This window comes from Procambarus clarkii, chromosome 72 (genome assembly GCF_040958095.1).
Source record: "Procambarus clarkii isolate CNS0578487 chromosome 72, FALCON_Pclarkii_2.0, whole genome shotgun sequence".
NCBI classification, from domain to species: domain Eukaryota; kingdom Metazoa; phylum Arthropoda; class Malacostraca; order Decapoda; family Cambaridae; genus Procambarus; species Procambarus clarkii.
This window is the reverse complement of record NC_091221.1, coordinates 15,347,964-15,369,617: the sequence shown is the minus strand read 5'-3', so window position 1 is coordinate 15,369,617 and position 21,654 is coordinate 15,347,964. Positions and strand designations below refer to the sequence as shown.

Genomic DNA, 21,654 nt, shown 5'->3' with positions numbered 1-21,654 from the left:
ATCTACATCTGATTGGAGGTTTGCTGTGTCCTCTATGTTGCCAACTCTCATGAAAATCCTAGTGTCATCTTCATCTGCAAAGGATGATACAGTGCTATAGGTTGTGTTCTGGTCTATGTCCGATATGAGGATGAGAAAAAGTACTGGAGCAAGCACAGTACCCTGAGGGACTGAGCTCTTCACGGTTGATGGGCTGGATTATATTTTGTTGACTATTACACATTGGGTTCTGTTAGTCAGGAAATTGTAGATCCATCTGCCTATTTTCCCGGTAATTCCTTTTGAACGCATTTTATGTGCAATAACACCATGGTCACATTTATCAAAGGCTTTAGCGAAATCTGTGTAAATTACATCAGTGTTTTGTTTGTCTTCCATAGCATCTAATGCCATATCATAGTGGTCCAGCAACTGCGACAGGCAAGAGCACCCTGTTCTGAAACCATGTTGTCCAGGGTTATGGAGATGCTGTGATTCCATGTATTTTGTGATCTTACTTCTTAGCACTCTCTCAAAAATGTTTATGATGTGCGATGTTACTGCTATCGGTCTGTAATTTTTAGCCTCTGCCTTATTTCCTCCTTTATGGAGTGGTGCTATCTCTGCTGTTTTTAGTATGTCAGGGATAACGCCAGTATCTAGGCTTTGTCTCCACAGAATGTGAAGGGCCTGCGATAGTGGTTTTTTACAGTTCTTGATGAATATGGAGTTCCAAGAATCCGGGCCTGGTGCAGAGTGCATAGGCATACTGTTTATGGCTTCTTCAAAATCTAGTGGGAATAGGGCGACGTCTGATATATGATTTGATGTTGGTATCATATCCATGAAAAATTCATTTGGGTTATCAATCTTTAGTGCATTTAATGGCTCGCTGAAAACAGAGTCGTACTGCTTCCTCAGTAACTCGCTCATTTCTTTGTTGTCATCGGTGAAAGTTCCATCTCCCTTTCGCAGGGGCCCGATACTAGATGTGGTTTTTGATCTTGATTTTGCATAGGAGAAAAAATATTTCGGATTTCTCTCTATTTCACTGATGGCCTTTTGCTCTCTTTGCCTCTCCTGGGTTTTGTATGATTCTTGTAGCTTGAGTTCAATTGTTTCTATTTCTCTACCTAACCTTCTTCGCCGTTCTTGAGATAGGGTGCGACTCTCAAGATGTTCCGTGATTCGTTTTCTTCACCTATATGGGGAACGACGTTCCCGTTCCAATCTGGATCTCTTTCTCTTTTTTCTTAGGGGTATGCGGTTTGAACATATTTCTAGTGCTACTGAGCTTATTTTTTCCAGGCACTGGTTCAGGTTTGCATTTTCTAGCTGTTCTTCCCAGTTTATTTCTGTGAAGTCCTGGTTTATTTGCTCCCAGTTTATCTGTTTATTATTGAAGTTGAATTTGCTGAAATCTCCTCCACCGGGAATCTGGACTGGTTTTGAAGGTCCATTCCCCATGGTTGTCAGAACTTCAATTAAGTTGTGATCTGAGTAACAGGTATTTGTAATCATTGTGTTCCCGATCAACTCATCATTACTAGTGAAAATGAGGTCCAGCGTGTTCTCCTTCCTAGTTGGTTCTACTATTTGCTGGTTTAAGGCAAACCTATCGCACATCCGTAGCAGGTCATTTGCATGTGCCTGTTCATTTAGGCTACTTCCTGGTATTCTTTCTGATATTACTGTATTAGCCAGGTGCTTCCATTTCAGGTGCCATAGGTTGAAGTCCCCAAGCAGGATGATGTTCGGAGCTGGATTTGCAAGGTTTTCCAAGCAGTGCTCTTATTTCATTAGTTGGTCTTTAACCCTCAAACCGCGCATATCATATATAAATGATATCAGTGACAAAACCGAAACCGCGCACATCATTTATATATGATTTCGTGTCTAGCGCTATAATTTAAACGCCCCGCCTGGGATAGGGGCAGCTATAGTACAGCCACGACCGATAGTTGCCAGATGCCACCTAGAAAAAAATCCAGGCTAACATTCTTGGGTGTTACAGCGTCAGTATTGAGCAAGCCACCAAGGCTGGAGCACGCAGCACGAGCTCACAGCACCGCTGTTCAGCTTGTGACCACAGCATCGCCTACAAATACCATAATATAAATGATACTGCTATTATTTAGCAGTGATAGTATTACTGAAGCCCCCTGACTGTGATAAAACTGAGCAGGATTCTGATAATAGCAGGATTGTGGTGATATTTAGTGCTGTGCTCCATGGAGGGAGGAGTAAGGCTGTGGGAGGGAGGGTTGTGGCGTCGTTTTCTGATTGTGTGTGGCCACCATTTATTGGCTGCACTGCACAAGGGACCTCGTAGCCTGGTGGATAGCGCGCAGGACTCGTAATTCTGTGACGCGGGTTCGATTCCCGCACAAGGCAGAAACAAATGGGCAAAGTTTCTTTCACCCTGAATGCCCCTGTTACCTAGCAGTAAATAGGTACCTGGGAGTTAGTCAGCTGTCACGGGCTGCTTCCTGGGGGTGGAGGCCTGGTTGAGGACCGGGCCGCGGGGACACTAAAGCCCCGAAATAATCTCAAGATAACCTCAAGATAACCATACCAGCTTAGTGGTTCGATATGGTGAACACAAATGTAGATACTTATATATAACGTGTGTATAGTGTGAGATAACAGCAAGAGGAGTAGGTTGGGTGCCGCCATTTTGGTGAGGAAGGAGCGTCGTCTGCACGACTTGGCATGTTGTTTACTGATGGCCACTATGGTCTTTGGGCACAATACCAGCTTATTTGTACAGGTATGGTGCATAAAACAGGTGGATACTTATATATAATGTGTGTATATAGCATAATAACACCACAAACAATATTGTTGGAGGACAAATATTAGTGCGTCTGGCCTTGAGGGCGGCCGCCGATCAGCTGACTGTGTGAGTAGCTACGTCTTATGGACTTCACTCACCATATAAGCTTAGATGTACAGTTATGGTGAACAAAACATGTAAATACGTATATATAACGTCTGTGTATAGTGAATAAATACAGGAAGAGTATTGTGGGAGGTGAATGAGGGTGAGTGAGGTGGTGTTGAGGGAGGGAGTGGCAGTGAGTGGCTCGCTGGTGTTTGGCGGTCACTCCTCGTTGCTTTTTGACTCACAAGACCAACTTAGTAGTTTGTTATGGTGTACAAAACATGCAAATACTTATATATAACCTGTGTATATAGTGTAACAACAGCAAAACTATTTGTTTATTGTTTTATGAACATAATAATTGAATCACTAATATGCACACCATAATTTTGAGTACAGCAATGGTTCACACATTTTATAATATAAATATACCACAATTCCCTGTATGGAATAATATTACTGCAAAAAAACTAAGAAAAAATCAATCAGAGACATTGAAATAATTAGGTAATAATATATTTGTGGCAACTGCCGTCTGACAGCTCGGGGGGAGTAGACCTCGTCTGGCGAAGGCTCTGCCAACACCCCTTTTTTGCCACACTTCCCTACCCTATTGCGGCTAAAATATGCCACCTACGATTTTTTTGTTATTTTTTTCCGTGATCAGGGAACAAAAATGAACACTTCTATAAGACGAAAGAATTTTTTGGATTTTTTTTTTTTTGTTGCGCCTGTGGGTGTGAATTCCATTTGGGCCCCTAGCGGTTTGAGGGTTAAACTGCTGAGGGTTTGCCTCCGGTGACTTATATACAAGGACAACAACTACATTTAGGATATCTATTTTGACTATCAGCACTTCCACCATATCATTTGAGGTGTTTAGCAGCTCAGTACAGATGAGTGTGTCTTTGATGTAGAGGCTGACCCCACCCTGAAGCCGGTGTTTCCTATCACATCTGAAAAGATTGTACTCTGAGATTCATATTTCACCATCAAGGTAGTCCTTTGTTTGAGTTTCCGTTAGGGCTGCAAACACTGCATTTGCCTCATGAAGGAGACCATTTATAAAGTGAACTTTGTTGGATTTGCGTGTTTTTATACCCTGGATGTTGGCAAATATAAATGATGTTATCGTGTTAGTGGAAGTGCTGGATGCTTTACTTGGTGTTAATATCTGAGGCTCTGGTAAGGCCACTGTGTTTGGGTCCTCTCTAGCATTTGACCGAGTTGGTGGTAGAGTCTGGTCATTTTTAGCCATTCTTCTCCTCCTCCTCTTGCTAAAAAATTATCCCGGTCGATGGAGTAATGGCTGTTTTCATAGTGGTAGTCTGTCGGTTTTATTCGCCTGGTACCTCTTACATGAAAAGCTGGACATTCAGCATTGAAGCACTCTTTCCTGTCCAAAGAGTTCTTGCAAATTTCTGGGTGAAAGAATTCACAGCTTTTGGTACATTTACCTGTATTGAGGAGGTTTCTGCACTTTCTAGGGTGATCGTATATACATGTTCCATTTATTCTTCCCGATTCCCCATGCTTACAGGTAGCCCATTTGTAATACCAACAGATTTTGGGGCCTTGTTTTGTTTGTTTCCCTTTGCCAGGGACCGCACGCTGCTGCGGCGTCCCCGACACTGTGCCCTGCTCCGGTGCCTGTGACTCCGCGCTCTGCTCCAGGGCCTGTGACACTGCGCTCCGCTCAGGGGTCCCCGACTCCGCGCCCTGCTCAGGGGTCCCCGACTCCGCGCCCTGCTCAGGCGTCCCCGACTCCGCGCCCTGCTCAGGCGTCCCCGACTCCGCGCCCTGCTCAGGCGTCCCGGACTCCGCGCTCCGCTCAGGCGTCCCCGACTCCGCGCTCCGCTCAGGCATCCCCAACTCCGTGCCCTGCTCAGGCATCCCCGACTCCGCGCCCTGCTCAGGCATCCCCGACTCCGCGCCCTGCTCAGGCGCCGCTGCCACCGAGCTCTGTGCCACAGCTGGTTGTACCTTGGTGTCATGTACAGTTTGTTTGAAAACATTAGAAATTGCTATGCAGGCATTAATTAGTAATTCTCTGTTTTTGGCGGAAGTTTTATCCAGGACTTCCATCAATTTAAAAAAAAGTTACATCATCCTTTTTGCAGAGCCAGTACACAGAGTGGTCACTGGGACCATTTCTCCTTGAATTGTTAGTCATGTTGGCACATTTTTTGTGTATGGCTGCTGAACAGAGTTGGCATTGAAAGCTCTGTTGGTAATCTACCTTCATGTTGCATTCTATGCACGTTTTTATCAGACCATTTTTTGAACACTTCTGTTCAGTGATGATGGTCTTACTAAGTCTTACAAGGTGGGGTGTTGACCGGTGGGAGGGTTGACCGCGGGTGCTGGCCGTGGGTATTGACCGTGTGTTTACCAACATGAGACAGGCCTGGAGGAGGCTGTATGGACTGTATGGAGGCTGTATAGTGTTGCTACCACGTGTCGCACTCTTAATTTGTTTTGTTCACTTGTTAGATTACATTACTTGCATTTTCCCACTAGTTACCTTACAGTGGAGGCGTCTAGTTTCTGTGTCTGGGCACTAGTTACCTGAGTACGTTACACTATTTGAAAGAATACACACAGAGGGTACTGGGGTGGGCCTACCTCCAAATGGCCCTTGTTTACATACACACGACGGACTTATTTTGTGTATAATTTGTTCATTTGATATTAAAATATGTTACCTTAATTTTTTTTTTTGTTATAATAGACACAGGTTTTGCATAGAGAGCTTAGCACTATGGGCACTGATTACTAGATGTTTCAATAGCGAGAGATGTGATTTATTGACGACTTGTGCAACTATCGCCTAAGGCCTCCTGGCACCACGAGGACAGGCGTTGACTACACACGAATTTCACTTATTTTTTTCTTGAACACAAACGGTCGGATGGTAATCACTATGATATATTGGTTAATATGTTGAGACACACTTTAAAAGTTATCTGACTGTGTTTAGTTCCTGTATCACTGAAATATCCCTAGATATATATTGTTTTCCGCGGAGCTCGCACAGCGTGGCTCCCCGGAGCTAGCCATGGATACCCTAACTATTTTGCATCAGTCGATGTGGGTGGAGTTCTAGGCCTACCGGGGACCACGAGCCAGAACCTGGTCCCCTCACAGAGGCACAGGGAGCAATGGCCCATAGAAATGCACATGTGATTTGGAGCAATCTTTATCTGCCATCGACCAGGACAGGCACCCAGAAAGGTAAGCGCAACAAAACAAACCCCTATTCTGGTTAACAACGAAAATCGACAAACAAGTGGACAGAACACCCCAAGAAATACGAACAAACAAGCATGACATCACACTACAACCACACACACAAACAAGCATGACGTCACACACATGGAATAGGAGAACATAGACCCCACACAACCTATATATTTTATGTGAGAAATCTTTAAAGAATTCTGATAAAGAAAGAGATCTAGGGGTGGTTCTAGATGGAAAACTATCACCTGAGGACCACATAAAGAATATTGTGCGAGGAGCCTATGCCACACTTTCTAACTTCAGAATTGCTTTTAAATACATGGATGGCGATATACTAAAGAAATTGTTCACAACTTTTGTTAGGCCAAAGCTAGAATATGCAGCGGTTGTGTGGGGCCCATATCTTAAGAAGCACATCAACAAACAAGAAAAGGTGCAAAGACATGCTACTAAGTGGCTCCCAGAACTGAAGGGCAAGAGCTACGAAGAGAGGTTAGAGGCATTAAATATGCCAAAACTGGAAGACAGAAGAAAAAGAGGTGATATGATCACTACATACAAAATAGTAACAGGAATTGATAAAATTGATAGGGAAGATTTCCTGAGACCTGGAACTTTAAGAACAAGAGGTCATAGATATAAACTAGCTAAACACAGATGCCGAAAAAATATAAGAAAATTCACTTTCGCAAACAGAGTGGTAGACGGTTGGAACAAGTTACGTGAGAAGGTGGTGGAGGCCAAGACCGTCAGTAGTTTCAAAGCGTTAGTTAGTTCAGGCACTAAGAGACGTCGCTACACACAATCAGGTGGCGGCTGCTTCCCTCACACATTTAAGGTCAGATGCACTAAAATTTCACCCCCAACAATACTGTTTGTGGTGTTATTACCCTATATACAGACATATATAAGTATCTATATGTTTTGTTCACCATAACTGTTCAACTAAGACGGTATAATGCCCAAAGAGGGCCACCCCTGGCCACCCCTACCAGCATAACAAATCATGCAGATGTTGCCACACCCATCACCAAAATTGCTTCTCCCTCACACTCCTTTTGCTGTTGTTACACTGTATATACACGTTATATATAAGTATCTACATTCATGTTCACCATAACGAACCACTAAGTGGTATGCTGAGTGGCAGTGGCAGCCCGCCACTAGCTGCCACTCCCGCCCTCCCTCACCTCACCTGACTCGCCACCATTCTCCTCCCACCATACTGTTTTTGCTTTTATATACAGACGTTATATATAAGTATCTGCATGTTTTGTTTACCATAGCAAACAATTAAGCTGGTATTGTGAGTTCAGACAGTAAAAGGTGGTCACACAGAGTCAGCAGACAATGCTACCTCCTTCCCCACCAAGATTACTCCTCCCACTACAGCGCTAATTATCACAACAATCCTGCTATTATCAGAATCCTGGTCATTTTTATCACAGTCAGGGGTCTTTTGTAATAATATCATCGCTAAATAATAGCATGAACATGTATATTATGGCATTTTTAGGCGATGCTGTGGTCACAAGCTGAACAGCAGTGCTGTGAGCTCATGCTGTGTGCGTCAGGCTTGGTTGCTCACTCAATACTGAGGCTCCTAACACCCGGGAATTTGGCCCACAATTTTTTTTTTAAATGGCGTCTGTTTACAAGAGCCCTGATGAAGGTGTGGTGAACCCCGTGTATCCGCGGGCCATTTAAATCTTGCATAGTACTCCAATACATCATATAATGTGATGCGCAATTTATAGCAAGTCACTCAACCCATCATATGATGTGTTGCGCAACTTTAGGGTTAATAATAGTGAGTGAGGATGGAATATCACGAACAAGGGATAAACTAAACCTAACCAACCTAACCTAATTTAATCAAACCTATATGATATATAAAAAAATTTAATTATTATTTTTCTTAACTGGGGGAAGGGGGATTCGACTTATTCAGATACAACTACATATCCAATCGCTATTGGGCCCAAGGTGTACGGAAGAGAAGATGTTGAGTGTATGGAGATGTATAAAATAAAATAGGCCAGCATGTGGGTAATTTTTTTTTACTTACTTTTCACAAGTATAATTCTATCAGTGACAGATCATTAGGTTAATTACTTCTTATATATTCACAATAAAAACTAAACTTACCTTTCCTTCCTTCTTGGTCTTTAGAAGTGTCCAGAGTCTTCTTCTAGAATAAGCATCAACTCCAGCTGTTGGTTCATCTAGGAAAATTATCTTTGGGTCTCCAATAAGGGCAATACCAATTGAAAGTTTTCTTTTCTGCCCACCTAAAAATATACAAACATGCATACAATATATGTAATAACTACAATAATTAAAAATAGTTAATATAATTAGCTATATTTTATAAATAAAAATTATCAAACAATATTTACATCATTACTCCTTTTCCCATTTTCATGGGGTGGAGAGTCATGACCCAGAGAAGAAAAAAGAGCAGTATACAAAGAGTAGGTTGCAAATATAAAAAGATAATACCCATTTTACAATGAATACCCTTTTCACAAAATAAGGTATTCAAAAGATAATACCTAATTTCACAAAACCCACGTTGAATGTAATGAAACGGCATTTTCTGGGTGAGCCCAGAGGCTCCCCTCGAGGTATCGGATTAATATGTGAATCAATAGATCGGGGCATTAGTCTATGGAGCTCAGCCTACCAGGGACGGGGCAGAAGTAACATTCACCCCAAATGCAAGCTGGAGCGGCTCCGCCAACGTTGCATGATATGAGGCGACAGTATAATAACACCTCAACTTACGACTGCCCCTACTTACGAATTTTTCAAGTTACGACATAAATTACGTCGGAAAATGTGACTCGACTTACGACCCTGTCCTCGACTAACGACCTTTGTTGATATGCGTTTGGGTTGACTGAGCGTGTGGTTCGTGATGGCATGGGCAGACCCGCCTCAGATTACCAGAACCATCCGTTTAGTGACAATTGTGCTTGTAAAGAATTCACATACACATTATATATGAGAATCTACATGTTTTATTCACCATAACTGTACAAATAAGCTGGTATTGGTGCCTAAAGACCACAGGGGTCACCAGTACACAGCATAACATATCATGCAGACAAAGTCACCTTCCTCACCAAAATGGCTGCTCCCAACATACTTCTATTGCTGTTATTACACTTTATACACACATTAAATATAAGTATCTACATTTGTGTTCCCCACAGCAAACCAATAAGCTAGTAAGGTGAGTCCAGAGAATAAAAGGTGTCCACACAGAGATAGATGATGATGCCACCTCCCTCCCTCTTTCTGCCTTACTCCTCCCACAATATAGCACAGCGCTAATTATCACCACAATCCTGCTATTATCAGAATCCTGGTCATTTTTACAACAGTCAGGGGTCTTCTCTAATACTATCATCACTAAATAATAGCAGGTTCATATATATTGTTACCTATTTAGGCGATACTGTATTCACAAGCTGATCAGCAGTGCTGTTAGCTCATGCTGTGTGCTCCAGCCTCGGTTACTAACACATTACTCAGGCTCTCACACCCAGGAATGTTACCCATGATTTTTTCCAAGATGGAGTCTGTTTACTATTGCTCATGGCTGAACTACAGCTGCGATTTTAACGATTTTTCATTAAAACCGTGCGCCAAACCCTTAAAGTGCGCATCACGTCATATGACGTGTTGGACGTTGTTCCAGTCAACTGCGCATCATGTCATATGACGTGTTGGAGTACTACGCAAGATTTAAACGGCCCGTGGATACATTGGGTTCACCACACCTTCATCTGGGCTCTTGTAAACAGACGCCATTTAAAAAAAAAATTGTGGGCCAAACTCCCGGGTGTTATTGGCCTCAGTATTGAGTGAGCAACCGAGCCTGACGCACGCAGCATGAGCTAACAGCACTGCTGTTCAGCTTGTGACCACAGCATTGCCTAAAAATACCAAAATATACTTGTTCATGCTATTATGTAGCGATGATATTATTACAGAAGACCCCTGACTGCTAAAACTGACCAGGGTTCTGATAATAGCAGGATTGTGGTGATATTTAGCGCTGTGCGCCATGGAGGGAGGAGTAATGCTGTGGGAAGGAGGGTGGTGGCGATGTCTTCTGACTGTGTGTGGCCCACCTTTTATTGACTGGACTCACCATACCAGCTTAGAGGTTCCCTATGGTGAACACAAATGTAGATACTTATATATAACGTGTGTATAGAGGGTATAAACAGCAGGAGAAGGTTGGGAGCCGCCATTTTGGTGAGGGCGGTGGCGTCGTCTGCACGACTCCACCGTGCAGACGACGGTGTTGTTTACTGGTTACCACGATGGTCTTTAGGCACCATACCAGTTTATTTGTACAAGTATGGTGGATAAAACAGGTAAATATATATATATAATGTGTGTATATAGCGTAATAACACCACACAGTATTGTTGGAAGAGAAATATTAGTGCGTCTGGCCTTGAGGGCGGCAGCCATCAGCTGACTGTGTGAGGTCCTACGTCTTTGTGCCTTTACTCACCATACAAGCTTAGATGTACAGTTATGGTGAACAAAACATGTAGATACTTATATATAACATCTGTATATAGTGAATTATAGCAAAAACAGTATTGTGGGAGGAGAATGTGGGTGAGTCAGATGACTTGAGGGAGGGCGAAAGTGGCTGGCTGGTACATGGCGGTCACTCCTCGTTACTTTTTGACTCATAATAGCTACTTAGTGGTTCGTTATAGTGAACAAAACATGCAGATACTTATATATAACCTGTGCTTATAGTGTAATAACTGACAAAGTATTTGTTCACTGATTGATGAACATAATTTGAATCAACAATATGCACACCATATTTTTGAGTACAGCAATGATTCACTCATTTTATTATATAAATATATCAAACTACACACTATTGAATAATATTACAGCAAAAAAACTATGAAAAATCTATCAGAGACATTGAAATAATTAGGTAATTATCTCTTTGTGGCAACTCCGGTCTGACAGCTGGCGAGCAACAGACCGCCTGGGACGCACGCTGAGTCAGCGCCTATTTTTTGTCAGACTTCCCCGCCCTGTAGCGGGCAATATATGCCACTTACGATTTTTTTTTTCCCGTGATCAGTGAACACAAATTAACAGGTTAGGAAGAAAAAATTATTTTTTTTTTTCAAAATTACATGCGCCTGTGTGGAAGAAAGGATATTATACCCCTAGCATGTTAAGGGTTAATCATATATGTAGGTATTGCGTGGTTTTGCGACAGTTACTCCCATCGTATATCTATGTATTACGCGGTTTAACCCTTCCACTGCTCAGGGGTCCTGAGGACATTTACACCCCTGTGCGCAAGAAAAAAAAAAATTAAAAATTTTTTTTCGTCTTCTAAACATGTTAATTTGTGTCCCCTGAGCACGGGAAAAATAAAAAATAAATCGTAGGTGACATATTTTGGGCACAATTGACCGAGGAAGTCTGGCAAAAAGTGGGCGTTGACAGAGCGGTCATCAGACCCGGTCATCGTCACCCGCGCTGACAGGTGGGAGTTGCCACAAAGATATTATTACCTAATTGTTTCAATGTCTCCGATTGATTTTTTCTTAGTTTTTTGCAGTAATATTATTCAATAGTGTGTATTGTAATATATTTATATAATAAAAGTGGTGAATAATCGCTATACTCAAAAGTATGGTGTCCATATTAGTGATTCAATTATTATGTTCATAAAACAATAAACAAATAGTTTTGCTGCTATTACACTCTATACACAGGTTATATATAAGTATCTGCATGTTTTGTTCGCCATAACGAACCACTAAGTTGGTATTGAGTCGAAAAGCAACGAGGAGTTACCACGACATACCAGCCAGCCACTCTCTGCCACTCCCTCAACACACGCACTAAACTTTCTCCCCCAACAATACCATTTGTGGTGTTATTACACTATATACAGATGTTATATATAAGTATGTATATATTTTGTTCACCACAACTGTACAGCTAAGCTGATATAGTTAGTTCAGGCACTAAGAGTCGTCGCTATACACAGCTGGCGGCTCCCTCACTCATTCAAGGCCACACACACTAAACTAAACCTAAGCTTGTAGTGCGCCCAAAAGAGCATAGTGGCTACCCTCTAAACAGCTAGACAAATCGAGCAGACGACGTCACATCCATCATCCAAATGACTCCTCCCAGCATAATCCTTTTGCTGTTATTATACTAATACAAACATTATATATAAGTACAGGGGTACCTCAGTTTAAGAGTTTAATCCGTTCCTGGAGACGGCTCGTATTCCGAAGCAAATTTCCCCATAAGAAATAATGGGAAATGAATTAATCTGTTCCTGACTACCCCAAAAACCCCACATCAAACTAAATTTTTATACCTAATTCATCTAAATAAACCTACAAAACTATGTTCAAGCTATTACTTACCTTGCTGTTGAATGCTGTAGGCGTATGGAAGATGGTGAGGAGGGGGGAGGAGAAGAGGAGTTACTGTTTGGAAGGGGAGTCCCCTTCCATTATCACATCAGGCAGTGAGGACTTCACTGGTGAGCACACTCTGGCACATTTTCCCTGCATACCACTAGGACTTGTTTGTTTTACTAAGAATCTGTCTAAAGACACTTGTTTTTCCCTACATTTTAACACTTGTCTCTAGTAAGACATCACATTGTCATTTAAAAGGTCAATGCAACGGCCTGCTACAGCTTTATCTGGGTGAGTTTTTTCAACCGAACTTTGCAGTTCTTCCCATACTTCACACATTTTCTTAATCAAGAAGGGACATCCTCTACTGCCTCTACTCACAGCTATTTTCTTAGGTTGAACCTTATCAATGGCTTTCTTGATACCCATGGCGAGATATATAATAACAACTTTTATGCTCAAATGGCCAAAAAACCGACATAAAACTGTAAATCCTTGTGAAGCATTCAGAAAGGATAGTCACTGGGCGGGAGACAATGGTAAACTGAGGGGCGGAGGGGCGACGATCGCCGTACCACCACGCGCTAAGTCGGCCTGAACGCGTATCAACAAACTCGCATTCCGAGGTAACCCTTGCCATCCGAGACACATTTTCCGAGGAAATCCGACTCGTATTCCGAAAAACTCGCATACAGGGACACTCGTGTTCCGAGGTACCACTGTATCTACATTTGTGTTCACCATAGAGAACCACTGAGCTGGTATGGTGAATGCAAACAATAACAGGTGGCCACACAGTCAGTAAATGATGCTATCTCCCTCCGTCGCTCAGCATCACTCCTCCCACAGTGCTAATTATTACAACAATCCAGCTATTATCACAACCCTAGTTATTTATATCACAGTCAAGGGTCATCTGTAATATTGTCATTGCTAAATAATAACAATTATATATTTATTTTTACATTTTTCGGCAATGCTGTGGTCACAAGCTGAACAGCAATGCTGTTCGCTCATGCTGCGTGCGCCAGCCTTGGTTGCTCCAACAGTACTGTGCCTCTCACACCTGAGAATATTGCCCACGATTTTTTTTTAAAATGGCGTCTGTTTATAAGAGCCCTGAGGAAGTTAATGTGAACCCCGTGTAGCCGCGGACCATTTGAATCGGGCCTGGCACCCTGTGGCGTATATATATACCATGCGCACCGTGGGACATGTTACTCAGGACGTATATATACGCCATGCGCAGTTTAAGGGTTAAGGGTTAAATTCTCTATCAGTTTATTTGTTTTTGAACAAATATCCGGTCATCCGGATTCTATGGACATTCCATCCGGATATGGATATAACATTATCCAGAGGCAATTTTGGCTGGATGACATCATTATCCGGTTCAGCAGACTCCGGATTAGTGAGCTTCTACAGTAGTAAGGATGGATTTCGATCCTCCTGTCCATACATAAGACTCTAAAGCTTGTGTCCTTACATGAATCACACCCATTCCCTTACATTCGAGCAAACATGAGAATGGAACAAATAGGCATGATATAAGCATAGGCTCCTGCAGGACAGAATCCAAATTATGACCAACATTGACCTGGTAAAAAACATGACCTCTAGGGGAGGGGGAGATTTGGTGATAAATATGAGCACTTGTGGAATGGTCCACACCAGATGTATGACATGTTGACATCATCTGGCAGTGGAGATAAAAAGCAGAGATATTATATCATGTTCCTTGTTATCTGGGTTAGTAATATTTCCTCGCAATGGTTTTGTTTGGTTTTGCCCTAGCTTTCTGACAGTCTGTTCTCTTTGCTTGGGTATTCAAGAATCCCCTGCTCCCCGCAGTTCTGAGTGGACCAGGTTACGGTCTCTTGTTTGTGGTAGATAATATTCTGACAAGTAAGGGCCTGATGTGGCATGATATGAGAACAACTTACGGTCATGCACCACAGAGCCACTGAGGAAGCCATCCCAGAAAATACTTTAAATCTGGTACATTTACCTGAAAGGTTGGCAGCTGTTGTATCTCCTTTGCTATAGAGGTCTATGTCCTTCAGTGTCTGCTCTACTTCTGCTTTGATATTTCCAGATTCAATTCCCTGTAATTAAAAAAAAACATAGAATATAATGAAATGCTAATTTCTGGGTGAGCCCGAGAGGCTCTCTGAAGCTACTATGTACTAATATGTCACCATCAACTATGTCGCATCAGCCGCAGTGTTCTATAGGATTACCAGAGATCAGTGCCAGACACTTGCTCTCTCACAAAGGCACAGAGAAAGGAGATGTTTATATTTTAAACCAGTAGGGAAGGCAATCAGAAGATGAGCGAGTCAATACAAAACACTGCCTGCTTCAATAGAGGCCACAGCCTTGAAACCCACCAAAAGAGACCCCAACTATGTAAACAAATGATTGAATTGTCTCAGAACTAGCTCAAGCTAGTTCTACCTCCCCTCATCCTACATCCCATCCGACCTCCCCCTCTCGTTTGGTGGGAGAGGGGAAGTAGCCCACCACAAGTCTGCATTTCCACCCTCAGTTCTAGGACAGATGTAGACAACCCCCTACTTATAACTTGGAAGGGAGAGAGGGGGATCACTGTGTTATCAGAACTCATAAAAACCCCAGCATTGAATGTAATGAAAACCATTTTCTGGGTGAGACCCGGAGCTATCCAGGCTAATAAGGATATATTAGACCTTGACATCAGTCATGTGAATGGAGTTCTTAAGCCTACCGGGGACCACAAGCCAGAACCTGGCACACTCAGGGAGGCACGAGGAGCAATGGCCTATAGAAACCCCTGTGTGGTTGGGAGCATTCCATATCTGCCATCGACCAGATCAGACACCCAGAAAGGTAAGCACCCCAAAACAAACCCCTGTTCTGGTTAAAATATTGCTACTGAAAACTGAACTAGTAGACACAATAGCTGACAAAATATTTGCTTGGGAGCATAACCAAACAAATATTGTGTCAGCCAGATAAATGATAGGACAGATTACGAGAACTTTCAAATCCAGGGACCCCCATCACAATGGTTGTACTATACAAATCACTTGTACTGTCCCGTCTTGAGTACTGCTCAGTACTCACTTCCCCCTTCAGAGCAGGTGAGATTGCAGAAATAAAGGGAGTACAGAGAACATATATAGCATACATAAATGCAATAAAGCACCTAAATTATTGGGATCGTCTCAAAGCCCTCCAAATGTACTCATTAGAAAGAAGACAAGAGAGATATCAAATAATATACACATAGAAGATACTTAAGGGCCAGGTACCAAATCTACACAGTAAAATAACATACTGGAGTGAATGATATGGAAGAAAATGCAGAATAGAACCAGCGAAGCACAGGGGTGTCATAGGCACAATCAGAGAACACTGTATAAACATCAGAGGATATTATCAGAGAAACATCCTCTGATAATATTCAGAGGTTGAAAATGGGAAATAGATTCACGGAAAATGAAAATGAAATGTGTGAAACATTAAACGAAAAGTTCCAAAGTGTGTTTGTACAAAATTAAATCTTCAGGGAACCAGATACAATAAGAATTCCTGAGAACAACATAGAGCACATAGAGGTGTCAAGAGATGAAGTGGAAAAAATGCTCAAGGAGCTAAATAAGAACAAAGCAGTTGGTCCAGATGGAGTTTCACCATGGGTTCTGAGAGAATGTGCACCTGAGCTCAGCATTCCTCTTCAACTGATTTTTCAGGCATCCCTGTTTACAGAAGTTGTAGCTGATGTGTGGAAAAAGGCTAACATAGTTCCAATCTACAAAAGTGGAAGCAGGGAAGACCCCCTTAATTATAGACCGGTATCATTGACAAGTGTAATAGTCAAAATATTGGAAAAAATAATTTAAACTAAATGGGTAGAACACCTGGAGAGAAATGATATAATATCAGACAGACAGTATGGTTTTCGATCTGGAAGATCCTGTGTATCGAATTTACTCAGTTTCTATGATCGAGCAACAGAGATATTACAGGAAAGAGATGGTTGGGTTGACTGCATCTATCTGGACCTATAAAAGGCTTTCGACAGAGTTCCACATAAGAGGTTGTTCTGGAAACTGGAAAATATTGGAGGGGTGACAGGTAAGCTTCTAACATGGATGAAAAATTTTCTGACTGATAGAAAAATGAGGGCAGTGATCAGAGACAATGTGTCGGACTGGAGAGATGTCACAAGTGGAGTACCACAGGGATCAGTTCTTGCACCAGTGATGTTTATTGTCTACATAAATGATCTACCAGTTGGTATACAGAATTATATGAACATGTTTGCTGATGATGCTAAGATAATAGGAAGGATAAGAAACTTAGATGATTGTCATGCCCTTCAAGATGACCTGGACAAAATAAGTATCTGGAGCACCACTTGGCAAATGGAATTTAATGTTAATAAATGCCATGTTATGGAATGTGGAATAGGAGAACATAGACCCCACACAACCTATATATTATGTGAGAAATCTTTAAAGAATTCTGATAAAGAAAGAGATCTAGGGGTGGTTCTAGATAGAAAACTATCACCTGAGGACCACATAAAGAATATTATGCGAGGAGCCTATGCCATGCTTTCTAACTTCAGAATTACTTTTAAATACATGGATGGCGATATACTAAAGAAATTGTTCACGACTTTTGTTAGGCCAAAGCTAAAATATGCAGCGGTTGTGTGGTGCCCATATCTTAAGAAGCACATCAACAAACTGGAAAAGGTGCAAAGACATGCTACTAAGTGGCTCCCAGAACTGAAGGGCAAGAGCTACGAGGAGAGGTTAGAGGCATTAAATATGCCAAAACTAGAAGACAGAAGAAAAAGAGGTGATATGATCACTACATACAAAATAGCAACAGGAATTGATAAAATCGATAGGGAAGATTTCCTGAGACCTGGAACTTTAAGAACAAGAGGTCATAGATATAAACTAGCTAAACACAGATGCCAAAGAAATATAAGAAAATTCACTTTCGCAAACAGAGTGGTAGACGGTTGGAACAAGTTAGGTGAGAAGGTGATGGAGGCCAAGACCGTCAGTAGTTTCAAAGCGTTATATGACAAAGAGTGCTGGGAAGATGGGACACCACGAGCGTAGTTCTCATCCTGTAACTACACTTAGGTAATTACACTTAGGCAATTACACTTAGGTAATTAGAGGTCCACAGAGGCTGCTGGAGCCGCTGCAGCTTGCATTTGAGATTGATGTTACTTCTGCACAGTTTTGCAAGCTGTCTCATGCATTGATTTGTTTGATGTTACTTCCGCACTGTACTGTGTGCCTGACATAAGAATGGACCCCACAGCTCCTGGCTGTTCTGGTGAGCACTGGTCACAAAGCCCCAGCACCATGCTTTTCGTTGTTAACCAGAATAGGGGTCTGTTTTTGTGGTGCTTACCTTTCTGGGTGCACGCTCGAAATCCATGTTGGCCTGGGTTGTGAAGGTCATTGGTCTCCATGAAATTGGTGAACTGACTCCTAATCACTCTCTCAAATACTTTTATGATGTGCGATGTTAGTGCAACTGGTCTATAATTCTTTGCCAATGCTTTGCTCCCTCCCTTGTGTAGAGGGGCTATGTCTGCTACTTTAAGAGCATCTGGTATCTCCCCCGTGTCCAAGCTCTTCCTCCACACTATACTGAGTGCCTGTGCTACCGGCACTTTGCATTTCTTTATAAATATTTAATTCCATGAGTCTGGACTTGGGGCCGAGTGCATGGGCATGTTTTCAATTTCTCTTTCAAAATTTAGTGCGCTCGTGTTTATATCAGTTATATTTACAGGGGTTTGAATATCCCGCATAAAGAAATTGTCTGGATCTTCCACCTTCATGTTGTTTATTGGAGTGCTTAACATGTCCTCATACTGCTTTTTTAGGATTTCACTAATTTCTTTGTCATCCTCCGTGTATGAACCTTCACTTGTACGAATAGGTCCAATACTAGCAGTGGTTTTTGCTTTTGATTTCGCATATGAGAAGAAATATTTTGGATTTTTCTTTATTTCCTGAATTGCTTTCTGTTCTAACTGCCTTTCTTCAGTTTCATATGAGTGTTTCAATTTCCGCTCGATTTCTTCAATCTCCCTATTTAAATTATTCCTTCTTTGACAGGAAATTCGTGTCTGCATAAGCAGTTCCGTTATTTTTTTCCTGCGTTTATAGTGTCGTCTGCGTTCTCTTTCTACGTTAGATCTCTTTCTGGCTTTCCTCAAAGGAACATGTTTCAGACAGACTTGATACGCTTCCGAAGTCAGTTTTTCTATTCCTTCTGTAGGACTTGTATTACTTAGAACAGTTCCCCATGGAATGTTTGTAAGTTCCCTGTTTATTATCTCCCAGTCTATCCTTTTATTATTAAAATTGAATTTACTGAATAGCCCCTCTCGCTTTATCAACATTTTAGGTCTATTCTGAGTATTGATGGTCGTTTGCACTTCAATGAGCTTGTGATCTGAGTATGTGGTATCTGATATCGTAATGTCTCTGATAATGTCTTCATTGTTCGTAAAGACCAGATCTAGAATATTTTCATTTCTCGTTGGCTCCGATATCTGCTGATTGAGTGAAAATTTGTCACAGAATCTAAGTAGTTCTCTAATCTGTGGTTGGTTAGGTCCTGATAGATTTCCTGGTATAATATTATTGTTTGCTATTTTTCACCTGAGACTAGGCAAGTTGAAGTCACCTAGGAAGATAATATCAGGTATCGGGTTCTCCAAATTATCAAGGCTATTCTCTATTTTGCTTATCTGTTCTGTGAATTCCTCAGCCATTGCATCTGGCAGTTTGTATATTAGAATAATCACTCAATTTATTTTCTCTATTTTTAATCCCAGTACCTCTACCACCTCATTTGTAACGTTTAGGAGCTCCGAGCATACAGGGTCTTCCCTAATATACAGACCCACTCCTCCATGTGACCTAATTTTCCTATCACACCTGTATAGGTTATATCCTGGAATCCAGATCTCACTGTCCAACAATTCCCCTGCATGGGTTTCTGTGAAAGCTCCAAATACTGCATTTGACTCCATGAGGAGGCCATTTATGAACTGTACTTCGTTGTTTGTTCTTGTTTTCTGTCCTTGTATGTTGGCAAAGATGAATGAGGTTACTCTATTAGTGATAGTTTGAATGGGAGACTTTTTCGGCAAGCCCATTATGCAAGGACATAATGAGTTTGTTCTGACCAGTACTGATTGTTGTAGGGCAGTTGTCTGCCATCCCCCACCACCAGACTTCTCTGACACTATCCCCCACCACCAGACTTCTCTGACACTATCCCCCACCACCAGACTTCTCTGACACCATCCCCCACCACCAGACTTCTCTGACACCATCCCCCACCACCAGACTTCTCTGACACCATCCCCCACCACCAGACTTCTCTGACACCATCCCCCACCACCAGACTTCTCTGACACTATCCCCCACCACCAGACTTCTCTGACACTATCCCCCACCACCAGACTTCTCTGACACCATCCCCCACCACCAGACTTCTCTGACACCATCCCCCACCACCAGACTTCTCTGACACCATCCCCCACCACCAGACTTCTCTGACACCATCCCCCACCACCAGACTTCTCTGACACTATCCCCCACCACCAGACTTCTCTGACACCATCCCCCACCACCAGACTTCTCTGACACCATCCCCCACCACCAGACTTCTCTGACACCATCCCCCACCACCAGACTTCTCTGACACCATCCCCCACCACCAGACTTCTCTGACACTATCCCCCACCACCAGACTTCTCTGACACCATCCCCCACCACCAGACTTCTCTGACACCATCCCCCACCACCAGACTTCTCTGACACCATCCCCCACCACCAGACTTCTCTTGACACCATCCCCCACCACTGACACCCCAGACTTCTCTGACACCATCCCCCACCACTGACACCCCAGACTTCTCTGACACCATCCCCCACCACTGACACCATCAGACTTCTCTGACACCATCCCCCACCACTGACACCACCAGACTTCTCTGACACCATTCCTCACCACTGACACCCCAGACTTCTCTGACACCATCCCCCACCACTGACACCACCAGACTTCTCTTGACACCATCACCCACCAACAAACTTCTCTTGACACCATCCCCCACCACTGACACTGCCAAACTTTTCTGACACCATCCCCCATCACCAGACTTGTCTGACACCACCCCCACCACCAGACTTCTCTTGACACCATCCCCACCACTGACACCACCAGACTTCTCTGACACCACCCCCACCAACAACACCATCCCCTACCACCAGGCTACTCTTGACGCCACACCCCACCACTGACACCCCCATTTATTATGAGTTCTTCATTTTGACTACATAATATAATAAAGCAATGTTACAAACAACTAAAATGGTAAACTATTCTCGAGTTTAGTACAGGCTGTGTTGTGGCAGCAGTGAGGAGCCACGTGGGGGCAGCAGTCAGCCGGTCACTCAGGCCAGACTTGGAGGCTTCTCACTCAACATGCCTGACACTCCCATAGAGGCTAGCTGTCTTCCTAACCCCCCCCCCCCCATCCCCACAATACATCCCCTTACCACTGACTCCCACATTTATTATGAATTCTTCATTTTGATTATGGAATACAATAGAATGGTGTTACAAGCAACTGAAATGGTAACAGTTTTTTCAGCTAATTTATTTAAAAAAAGCAGACAGTGAGTGAAACATAATTGGTGGTAGCCGGCGCCAGCCATGTGTTGCCAGCCACTGTAGCTGAGATCTCACCCACCACCGACACCACCTGCCTCCCCTTGACAACAGCTTCCACCACCGACACCACCTGCCTCCCCTTGACAATAGCTTCCACCACCGCAACCCGTTCTCGCAAATTCGTAAAGTCAATATTGACTTATTAACTACGTGCATAGGTGATATACTAAACATAATAGATACCCTTAAAAAGATTCATAGAAAACACCGACCTTACCGAACCTTGTTAGTATCTTAAGATAAGCATCTTATTGCTTCGTAATTACAATTATTACTTAACCTATACCTATTATAGGTTAGGTAATAATTGTAATTACGAAGCAATAA

At 42.6% G+C, this 21,654-nt stretch overlaps 1 protein-coding gene across 1 annotated transcript in view; it reads right to left on the bottom strand.

Annotated features, from left to right (window-relative positions):
• The window catches only part of LOC123773774 (cholesterol transporter ABCA5), a 567,017-nt gene that overhangs the window by 286,377 nt on the left and 258,986 nt on the right, over positions 1-21,654 (bottom strand). Inside the window, exons 15-16 of the mRNA XM_045767705.2 lie at positions 14,561-14,657; positions 8,255-8,397 (exon numbers count right to left, since the gene is read on the bottom strand). Coding sequence (XP_045623661.1) covers positions 8,255-8,397; positions 14,561-14,657 — 240 coding nt within the window. The remainder of the gene's footprint in view (positions 1-8,254; positions 8,398-14,560; positions 14,658-21,654) is intronic.